The sequence below is a fragment of the Corvus brachyrhynchos genome, unplaced genomic scaffold (genome assembly GCF_000691975.1).
Source record: "Corvus brachyrhynchos isolate BGI_N302 unplaced genomic scaffold, ASM69197v1 scaffold4, whole genome shotgun sequence".
NCBI lineage: Eukaryota > Metazoa > Chordata > Aves > Passeriformes > Corvidae > Corvus > Corvus brachyrhynchos.
In genome coordinates this window covers 8,069,344-8,080,857 of record NW_008237878.1, presented here as the reverse complement: position 1 = coordinate 8,080,857, position 11,514 = coordinate 8,069,344, and the positions used below count along the sequence as shown (strand labels likewise).

Genomic DNA, 11,514 nt, shown 5'->3' with positions numbered 1-11,514 from the left:
ATAAAGCACAGATAGGATGAAACAACAGATAAGAAGAGTATTAGTGGGGAGGACATACACCACACAAACACATTGTTTTCCTGTTTCTGCTTGTTTACATGCACTCCATAAAGATGGCAAGACATCAACCATTGCTCATTGCTGGAAAGTTAGGGAGAGAGTCAGTTTCCTAAAATCAGCTGTAGTTGTGCAGTTTTTGGAAGTTACCAGAGTCCAAATAATCCAAAATACTGAAATAATATTGAAAGGTTCTTTAAAGTAGCCTTCCACACGAGTGAAGAAATAAAATAAAAAATAAAGGGGACTGGAAAACTCAGGTGGAAATCAGGAAATTTCCTGTCTTCAGCAAGTGACAGATCTGGTTCCACCTCAGGCTGTTCAGTGATCAAAGTATTTATGGTAAAATAACAGTTAACCACATCACAGAACTGTGCAAAATATCCCCAGCTTAGCAACACTGATTTGGTCTAATGCAAGTATTTGTGAATCAATCTCTGTACTGGCAGAATTTCTGATTCACTGTGTATCAAACCTGTGCCTGTTGGTCTGAGCTAGGATACTGCTCACCCATGCCCTGACCTACTCCACTGCTGTCCTGCTGGTTCTTACCTGCATCTGGGACCCAATAACAGTATTATTGCAGGCCAGTTCTGTTTTGTTGATTGTGTCCAGCATAGCAGTTTTGCCCACATAGTCTTTATTAGAGTTTAGGTGACGCTCCAGCAAGTTCTGCACATCAGCACTGTACTGGTTCGTGAAGGCTTCCTCATACTGGTCCGTCCAGAGGCGTATCCGATTCTCCCACCCTTCAGCTGTGTTTTCATCCAAGGCATGTGCTTCAGAAGGGGAATTCTGCACAAAACAGCAAAGAATGAATGGATAGTACACAGCAGGAAAACCTATCCACAGTGCTCCAAGCACATGAATATGCTACAAAAAAAAGGCAAATCTGTTCCAAGCTATTTAAGTGTTGGTTATGAGGACACATTTTTCAGCATCTGCACCCTCCAGAACACTGTACAAGAGTGTCACTTAGGAATCTACTGAGATTTCATGCAGAATTAAGACCTCTTGGAAGTTGGAACTTGGCACTACTACAGAAAATAAAATTAGGCTAGTACATGGCCAGAAAAAAAAATTACGCCACTTTGGAAAAATAATCAAGTACATTAAAAAAGCAAAGGCATGGAATACACGAAGGCAAATAAATTTCCTGCAGGCTTGTCCTACTGTCAACCCACTCATGGCCAACATAATGCTAGATGATGCTGACTGCATCTCAATCTTTGCAGTGACTGATCCAAAAATAGTCCTGAACCTTCTAGCTAAATGGTCACCAGAGTTTCAAGAAACTGAATGTAGAGCATAAGCTAATACCCAGAGGGTTAAAACTGCAAGTCCTAAGCAGAGTAAAGAAGAGAGGGCAAAATCAGGTAATCCGTTTAGGCTGTCTTGTAAAGGAGGGGAAAACAGAAGCTGGTAGGAAGAAAAACACTTAAGCTTCATTCTTTAATTGACAGTAGTTGAAGTAGTTCAACAAATACTCCAGAGCTCAGTAACTCAACTGGCTTCATAAAGCACTGAGACACATATGACACTGAGGTCTTAGTAACAAGGACAAATGAAGAGCAGTCATTATTTTAATCATATATATTAAAAGGGGAAAACAGAAGCTGGTAGGAAGAAAAACACTTAAGCTTCATTCTTTAATTGACAGTAGTTGAAGTAGTTCAACAAATACTCCAGAGCTCAGTAACTCAACTGGCTTCATAAAGCACTGAGACACATATGACACTGAGGTCTTAGTAACAAGGACAAATGAAGAGCAGTCATTATTTTAATCATATATATTAAAACCAGCAAGAGTTTCCATGCATTTTTACCCTCTGAAGCCACTTGCACACTATGGAGATGGTGCATAGGGATGCCACAGGACTGTCCTTTTTCCTCTGAGCCACCTGCTAGCAGCCACTGCCAGCTACAGGACTGGGGTCAAGTGGAACTGAGCAAACCTTAAGGCACCTCTTGTGTGTCTAGAAACAAATGCAGCTCACAGTTCAAGTCTACTTTTTTTGTCAAATAACCTTCCTATTCAATGGCCATACCTACCACTATTGAAGAAGTCAGAGATAAATACAATGTCCATCCATCCCTAGTAAGGGGATGTGGGTAGAAACAAGGCAGCACTGCTAGGGGCTCCCAATGTTAAACTTGTGAACTACTTTGATGTCCAAGCTTGAAATAGCTTTGATGCAATCAAACAATAACTGCCCTCACAAAGAGCAGCCACAACCAGTTCTACATCCCTTACATCAAACACCCCACTCCCAAGTGCCATGAATCAGTCACCTCTCAGAACTGGATTGCATTATCTTACTGGAAGCGATCAGAAGCAGATGGAAGGTTCAAGGGGCAATTCCTGTGATACCCTTTTGAATAGGGTACCACCTACCACTACCTCCTTGTGGTGCATTGTAAGGTTTGAGTTTATTACAAGGCTGGTCCCACAATCAGAAATTCCCCAGGCAAACCAAAAGAGGGACAAAATAAAGAGGAAAAAACCTCACCACCATCACAGAGGGTTGTAATTTCTACTCACCTTCATCCTCAGAGACTTTCTTGAGCCCTCTCGAAAAGCCTGTCCCCCAGACAAGGAGAGAGAGAAAAAACAAGGTATTGTAAATTTCCTCAGAATTAGGATCCCAGAACCACACTAAATCTTACTCCAATCCTTAATAAAAGATGACAAGAAATACAGGAAAACCTACACAAGAAACAATGGACCTGAACAAAAAGAGACTCTGCAATGCAAATCCAGTGGAAACTGCTGAAAAGCTTGATGGCCAGGATTTCTGAACTGAAAAAGCCTGCCTCACACTTAGTAAAAATGTCAAGATCAAAACCAGAACTGTCCCAACTAACCCCACTTGCTTTGATACAAGAAAGGTCCAGCAACAGAATCAAGCTGGTTCGCAACAAAAAAATAACCCCTCCAGACCTCACACACCTCCTTCCCCCAGTGTTTTATTTCATCAGTGCCTACCAGAAGAACTTCAAGGGAAACCTAACCTGTGGAAAATCATGGTAAAGCTGGCAGATGATGGGAAAGAACCAGCTGCTCACACACTTGCATTCCAATATAAGCAATCCAAATTTATTTCAGTCCCCAAACCCTCACAAACAAGACAGTAAAGTCATCCCTCAACAAATGTTCATCACTACCTATATAGTTTTCCAAACAGGCAGTATCTCTGTCCCCGAAGAACAGTGCCAAGAAGCTCTGCAGCCCAAATTCCTCAACAAAGCCTGCTAAAAAATACCATGCTCCCTTCATTTTTCATTGTGTTCACACACAGACTGACCCTTTTCCACAAACAGACAGACTCCAAAAGCTATTTCCCCAGATCCTAATATAGCAAAAGGAAAAAATATGTAATTGAGTCCAAGTGCTGAGCATGAATGCACAGCATTGGGAAATAAGGGTGGAGTTCCAGCAAGGTAATTTTTAAACCAACAGCCACGTACTCGAGCAGGTCACAAATACAAGGCGTCCCATTATTACACCAGAAAGAGCAATTCCTGACAGGACAAAAGTTTCTTGTCTACTGCCAGCTTGTCAACCTGCTCCTAACAACACTGCACAGCATTTGGTAGGAACTGCAGCAACCTCATCTCACTCCACATACCTTGATCTTTTTGGCCTTTGGAGCAGTGCGAGCCTTTTCTGTACTCCTCTTCCTCTTCTTGGGTTTGCTCCTGCGGACGCGGTTGACAGTCAGTGTGATGCTGGTCGGCGTGTGCTGCGTGGCCGTGTACAGCACTGTGGAGGGAGAGAGTTCTTCATCCCAGCTCTCAGTGGCACTGCTGTCCCCGCCTAGAGAGACAAGCACTTCGTTAGCAACAGCTTCTCATCCCTGAGAGCACACACAGCTTACCCTTATGTCCATTTTCATCAAGACAACTTGCTGCCCCTGCATAACTCTTCCCTGAGAGAACTATATCACCTCTGTTTTCCCACCTGAACTGGGAACAAGTGTTCCAAACTTCTGGTATGTCACAGAACTGCATTAATGAAAATTTTCCTTTTCTGTTCACAAGATAATCTGATTTTCCCTAGAGCTAACTGAGGTGAAGTGTAAGGAGAGGAGAAAATCCCAGTGTGGTTGGGAGGCAAAGAACATTAGTGGGCAGTGATCACAGTTAGATGACTACAGCATCCAAAAGACAAAGGTCTTGAAGAAAGAAAACAAAAGTCACCATTATCAGAATTACAACCTCAGACTCACCTGACACGTTGTCCTGCTTCCGGCGGCGGAGTCTGATCACCTTCCCCCTGCTCATTCCTCTGCCAAAGGAGAATGTACAATTGAAGCTGGTTTGTAGGAGTAAAGTCACTTGAAATTCAACAGGGTGTCACAAGATGCGTGCCCTCAGTGGGGCCCAGGATGATAAGAACACCGATTTAACATCCTCATCTCCACTCCTGGTGCCACCAACACTTGTCAGGCTGACAACGCAAAGGAGGAGGGTCAATACTGGGTAAAGCACTGGAAAGAACGCTCCAGTTAGCAAAAGGAAGTCTGTCCCACAGCCCAAAGGTGACACAGTTTGGTATGAGCAGTCAACACAAGGAGCAGCCCAGATCTGCACTGCACCAAAGCTTACCTGCACTTTTCACACTTGAGGAGGAAACCATCTTGAGAGACACTGCAGTGGCACCAAGTGGGAATTGATTCTCCTTCTGAGGAGCTCTCACTATCCCCGGAATTCTCCTCATCAGGTGAGTGCAGGCCATTCAGTTCTGCACGAGGTATAATGGTCTGGACAGGAGGAGAGGCTGGCGGCGTTGGAGGAGGAGGGGCTCCATAATTATGATCCTGAAAATGAGTATTTGCAGTACTACTTTTAATGTGAAGATATGATGCCTAGAAACTGAAGTTCCAAATCCACAGTTCCCAGGTTAATATTTAACTGGTGTAAAACAATAGACTGAATTCCTCAACCTACCAAGAAGGTACAGTAATAGCTCTGAAACATGTAGATTATTTCCTTCAGCACCAATGAATTAAACTCAAAACTTATGAAAACAACCAGGCTATTTCGACATTAACTGTTGTACTGTTAATAATCTGAGATGACATCAGTGTTTAAACAATGAAACCAGCTGCCCTGAGATGCAGAGTTTCTGTCTGTTGAGATATTCAAAACTCAACTGGACATGGTCTTGGGCAACCTGCTCAAGCAGAGTCAGCTTGAACAGGGAGGTTGGATTATGCGATCTCAAGGGGCCCCTTCCAACCTCAGTGATTCTGTGACACCCTGTTCATCCCACAGCTTCAAGCTATGCTCCCACTCTTCCTGACTGCTCCTTGATTCTCATTGTTTTAAGTTACCACTATGAAAATCTACGCAGTTGAAACAAGTACAAATAGTGCACAATAAACCAAATGGGGCATAAAATTACCACCAGGAAAATATTATATATTCATATATATTCACACTTCATTCATATACTTCATTCAGTTAAAAATCTATCGCCTAGAACACTAATAAAGCTTGCTGTAGAGTATGCAAGACTTCACAAACAATAAACACAGAAATGAAAAATGTATGGCAGAACTCAGCTCTAACTTAGTGTTCCTTAGTAAATAAGCCAAAACTCCTAAGGCTTAACAGGCAAAGAACTATGGAACAAGAAGAAAAGAGTAAAAGTAGACAGTAAAGAGCTGATTCACTGCAGAGAGAGTACTCACTGCGTAAGGCAGCCCGCGATAGCTGTGTTTCTGGGTGGCCCCATAGCCGTGGCTGGAGTACACATTCTTCTCACTGACAGCTGGACTAGCTTCCACAGACTCTGGGCTGCAGAAAGGGCCAGAAGTAAAACCCATCAATACATCATCATTTTTTTTAGTGCCAGTATTTCACTGCTCTTTTCTATTGAACACATGAGCTCAAAATGAAGAAACTTCATGAAATCAAGGTGGTGTCATGTGTTTCACCAAGCATCATGTGTGCAGAAGCTGTACAGGATGAACCTGCTTTCAGAGCGAAGGAACTGAGTAAGGGCCACCCTATATAGCTCATTAAACTGGGTCTCAATCTGGGAAGTTAAAAAGGTAATTAGCATGTAAGAAGCTCAGTTTCCTTATTGTTGAGGAAATTGGGTCTAGTTCAGCATTCGCATCTGAACCCAGCTAGCCTAATCTCAAAGCCACTGAACAGTACTGCCATTTTATCTCTGCAACAGCTTATTTCAACTGCAGCTAAGCAGCTTTCCTGCACCTGCACTTGTTTCTCTCTCCCTCAGATACCAATTGTTACTGAGTCCAACATCCTGTGATAAAACCTGCATGAAACCTGCAGCTATCCTGACAGCAACTACCAGGAATTGGAGATTCCTGTTACAAAGTGGCAACAAAATCCATGACCTGGACAGACAGTGGCCACAGACAGATCAGATTCACCCTGCGCTTTCTATACAGCAACCTGCAATGAGCAGAACAGGAAATCTGCTGCTGAGGTACAATGCACTCTTCCACCACAGGGGGGTGAAAAAAAACAGCTAAAAATCAAAGGTATATCCTCAGCAGAAAGCTGCAGAAACCCTACTCAGAGAAGGGACAGCTGCAATTCAATGCAGGGGATATTAGGTAATGAGCCTAGAGACAGAACACCAGCAAGGAAACACGCTGTCTTCTGTTACAAGTAGAAGATACAAGTCAGATAACCTCTGCACAGATCAGAAGTAGGGCCTGTATCAGAATACGGCAGAATATTACTGAATCACCTCTGCAGATGAAATCTTCATCAACATTACAGCATGGAGCTGAGCAAGCAGGGAAGAAAAATACAGAAAAAGAAAACTTTACCTTGGACCTCTGCTGCGCTGGTGAGATCTCACAGGATTTTCAGTGGGTTCTACATGGTCAGCATGAATCAGGCACCATCAAACAATGGCCAGCAATCACGCGTGGGGCAGTGCTTAGGCACCACCCAAGAACAGTAACCCCTTGCCCTTTGGACTTCCTATTAGCTCTTGAAATCTCTGCTGCTCTGAAGTTTGCCCCACCCTGCCACTCAACCTCATCTATTCTCCAAGGCACCAACTCTGAGCTTCTGGCTTATTCTGGAGTAAAGTGGATCTGTCTTTGCAACATAAAGGAGCAATAATTCATTGTACAAAGAACTGCAAAAAGTAGAAGACCTTACACCTATGCAAACGACACTTCCGTAGCTCAGGATTTAGGTGCACAACATGATAAATTCCGTTGGTTTTCAATGTGACTACAGCCAGCTAAACTGTCAGAAGCAGGAGATATAAGTGATTTCTCTCAAAGGATATACTTCTTAGTAAAAGGTTACCATGTAGAATTTGCAACATAATTCAGCCTTTGCAACACTCCTTTAGGACTTTCAGATTGGTACAGCGTCAAATCCATTCAGGTTTAATAATATTCTCAGAAACAATATTAGAAGCAAAAGAGCCTAAACAGTCTAAGCAGCAGATACATCCTCTGTCCAAGTCACCCACATTCCTAACCACAGTCAGTCTGGAATACCAGCAGTGCTGCCACAAGCATTAGCAATAAAACTTCAGGATTGTTGGTGCAACCGTGTCCAGGGACAACAACTCTGGGGCCCATGCTTCCTCAGCAGCAGCATGCCAAGGAGCTTCCACAACTTCCAATATGCGGTCAGACTAACGCAGCAAAACTACTCTGCAGCCTCCATGTCACCCTCAGATGAACAGCAACACACTACACCATTTTCACCTCCTCTCTGTATCAGAGGCCGGGGAAGATGCTAAAGCTCAGCCTGTAAAGAGGAACAGCTAGTTTTCCTTTTGCCTTCCCCACCACCTTTGTGATGCACATCTTGGAAATCAATCCCTTATAAGAGGTACAAAGCTCAGGTACCCCAGACTTTAAGCATCAAACCAGAGAGTTTCAAAGCCAAAGTGAAGGATAGCCTTAACTTTGAACAGACCCATGAAGGACACTTCAGCAGTAACAGTGCATTGATGCAAAGCCTGGAGAATAGAGTCCTGGCAGTCCCAATTTTTAGGGAACAGGCAGAGAAACCAGTTCAGAAATCTTCAAAAGCCTTTTTTCAAAGCACTAGAGCCTAGCCTCAAGATGGACCTACAAATTTCTTACAAGGGAGAAGGAAAATGCTTTGCAGAAGGTTTACAGTCAGTCTTTTTGATATTTAAACGCTACAAGGAACACATGCGCAGATACATCTGGCTCCTCTCTCTACCATGCTCAGCTTTGAAAGCAAAGTACATGAGCAAACTATTTAGCACTCTTCCTCCTGTCATAAACAGTTTAAAATTCCTGCATGTTGAGTCTTCAAAGTGCTGCTGTGGGAGAAGCAGGGTGACAAGCAATACTGAATGTTAGATCTTGAAAAGTGAAGGATCACGTAACCACTACAGATGAGCGACTTACTAGATTCTGATTCCCCATTTAAAAACATGTAAAAATGTGGGCTTTAGGATGGAATGAAGCATCATGAAGAAGAATGCCTAGAATGGGGCCAGTGCCAAGACAGACAAAAAAGAGCTTTAGCAGTCTTGCAGAGAGTGCGACTGTGTAGTCAAACTCTATGCATAGTCGAATCAGGGTGAGATGGAAGGGAAAAACAATGATTCATACCTTAGCCCACTGCTCTTACAGCTCAAAATTAATAGAGTCTGGAGCAATTTCTGTTCTACACTGATCCATCTGACATGCAGGTATTCACACAGTAGGTACCTTTAAATAATACATGGGAGAAATCTATCTCCAAAATGTCATTTGTAAATTTTTGTAAAGACATACTACAGCCCGTGCTTCAAAGAAGGATGCAGGCAAGCAGGAGGTAGAAGCACACAGAAATAACTTCAGCCCTCACTCTCGTCCCTGACAAAAACAGTCTTATCCTAGGTTTTAAGAAGAGATCACAATGCAGTATTTCCTGATTTTGAAATGCTCCTGACTCCGCAGAAGCAGAGTCTTTTAAAAGAAATGTAAGTCCCCTCCAACAGGCCTCAGAGATACGGCTGCAGTGAGAGCCCTGCACATGGTCCTGTGGTGGGGACTCCGAAGGATGCTCTCTGAGGCGTGCTCCTTGGAGTCTGCTCAGGGGCAGAAACAAAATAAAGGTGCCTACACAGGCTGGTGCTGTCTCACATCTCCGTCAATCTCCAAAGGTGTCCACAAATCAGTCACAGAAGACTGGAACCAAGTCTGAGCTAACAGGCTCTATGAGAGGAAGGTTCAGCATGCTGATCCCTCACATTACAGCTGTTGGAAAAGGAGTTGGCTTGTACCTTGCCAACATCAAGCCTGGGTACAGCAAACGCACAACTGCCTGCACTTGAGTATAGACTTACTAGTCAAGCTGATATAAAACCCATGGTTGAGTGTCTCATACTGTTGGAATTCTCCTTTTCCCCATATCCTCTGTCAAACTTACCAATTTCCATAACGCTGCATTTGTTAACACCCATCTCTCAGCCAGTGGTCCACAGCCAGTGGACCAGCAGCCCCTTTCTCCAGAGTGGAGAAAGCACTAGCACCAATCCTACAGCCCGACTCCAGGTCAGCCCTCTGGCACCCTCCCGTTTCTCCTTTCTCCTCATCCGTGGGGTAACACTCACTCCGATCCTGCAGCCATGTCGGAGTAGGACGTATCTGGTGTGGTGACTCCCAGAGGGATTGCAATGCTCATGACGCCCGTCGGGGATCACGGAGTCCAGAGGGCAGCGACTGGCCGCTCCGAGGGCGGAGAGGAGCCGCAGAGCCTCGGCCAACACGTCACGGACATGGGGAAACCTACCAGGGTAGAAACAAAGCATTGCATCTCTGTTATGGGATGAGGTCTCCCTCTATGCCTCTGAAGAAGGCTTTCACAGCAAAGAAAAGCATAAATAGATTTCCATCAGTGACATGCCACATCACTTTTACTTCATTTTTACATGTAGGGCCAGGGAAGAGGTAGATAGATGGTAGTAGTTTGGTGGAGGGTTGGAGTTTTTTTACAGTGGACTGACATGCAATGAGCTGCTTTGCCTTAAGGCTGATAATGGTAGTTCCCCCCTCCCCCAAGTAAACTGAGGACTAATTATCAGATAAGTAATCTATTAGCTCCTTCTGCATATAAGCAGCAGCTGCCACCTATCACCCACAGCACTCCACCAGCATTTCCTAACTCTTCCCCCAAACAAGCTGCAGGCAAAACCCCACCTCTGAGGACAACTAGACAATGCCAGGGTGGACCCAGCTGAGACCTCTCCCTGGAGATCAGTTTGTATGTGCACTCGTTGGGCCTACAGCACAGGTGACCGGCAGAGCAGCTGTTCCCACACCACCGATGGCTGCCCTGGGCCACGAGGCCCATCCTGGACTCTGCACCGGTGGCTCAGTGAGCCCTGACACAGCGAGCCTCGACTGTCCCTGACACCTCCCCAGGGCAGAGCCACGTCAGACGTCTGGGCGCTGGGAATGCGGCGGGACCATTGGCTGTGTGTGGGGAGCCGGGGTGAGTCACGGCGGCACCGGGGCGCAGCCGCCGGCCGTGCCGGGGAAGCCCGGGCTCCACCTTCGCTGCTGACCACAGCGCTTTGCTACGGCCGTGAGAGAAATCGCCGATAAATGCAGACTTCCAAGGGTCGGATGGCGGCCGAAGGTGAAACGGGATCAGCTCCTCATTATGTAAATAACCTCAATAACACAGATGAGCATAAAGGAGCTATTATTTTACACAGCTCAAGAGAACCCCCCCCCACAACACGGAGAGAGGCTGCATTTCTGCACGGAGCAAAGGCAGCTCCAAAAACAAAGAAAAATGGTGACAACCACCCTCTCTGCACGTTAAACTTTAAGGGCAGCCTTGAATACTTTCCACTGCCTTTCCCCGGCTCCGGCAGCGCAGACAAGCCAGCCTGCTGTCACATGCTCCCCGGCATCTCGGGGCTCTGCCAGCAAACCCTCCTGGGCTAGAGAGAGGCCGTGAGCCAAGTTTTCCTGTGGGTAGTGAATTTCTCACAGGGAACTGCCTTTGGACACCACGGTCCAACCATTGTTTAATGCACAAAACCCCCAGAAACACAAAAACACACACTCACTATAAGGGCAAATGAAGAAGAGTGAGAGTCAGAAAGTTTAAATGCTACATGCTATATTGCCTTTTCCTGTCTTAAAAGGCAGGCCACTTCTCTCGGCACAAGAAAATACTTTCCTTCTTCAGCATACATCCCTATGAGAAATCTTTCAGGCAGTATGACAGGTATACAGTGAATTACAGAAGTAGCACATAAAGATTTCTAAGTGGTCTGTGGCAATTCCCTGTTATGCCCCAAAGCAATGGTCTCGCAGGGAGGTGGGAGATGAAAAAGGAAACAGGCAGGACTAAGCTCACAAGCAGTTCCAACCCAAGACAGCCCAGTGTCCTTGAGTGTGTTTTCTGGAAAAAAAAAATTAAAAGAAAAATAAAAGGACCTTTCAGAAGTGTCTTATTTACCCTTTCTGA

The 11,514-nt window shown here is 45.0% G+C and overlaps 1 protein-coding gene across 1 annotated transcript in view; it reads right to left on the bottom strand.

Annotated features, from left to right (window-relative positions):
* SETD5 (SET domain containing 5) overlaps positions 1–9,818 on the bottom strand; it is a 40,782-nt gene extending 30,964 nt beyond the window's left edge. Inside the window, exons 1-7 of the mRNA XM_008632258.2 lie at positions 9,644–9,818; positions 5,754–5,859; positions 4,666–4,877; positions 4,287–4,345; positions 3,687–3,874; positions 2,600–2,638; positions 610–852 (exon numbers count right to left, since the gene is read on the bottom strand). Of these exons, the coding sequence (XP_008630480.1) occupies positions 610–852; positions 2,600–2,638; positions 3,687–3,874; positions 4,287–4,345; positions 4,666–4,877; positions 5,754–5,859; positions 9,644–9,714 (918 nt within the window). The 5' untranslated portion in view covers positions 9,715–9,818. The remainder of the gene's footprint in view (positions 1–609; positions 853–2,599; positions 2,639–3,686; positions 3,875–4,286; positions 4,346–4,665; positions 4,878–5,753; positions 5,860–9,643) is intronic.
* Positions 9,819–11,514: the final 1,696 nt, after the last annotated feature.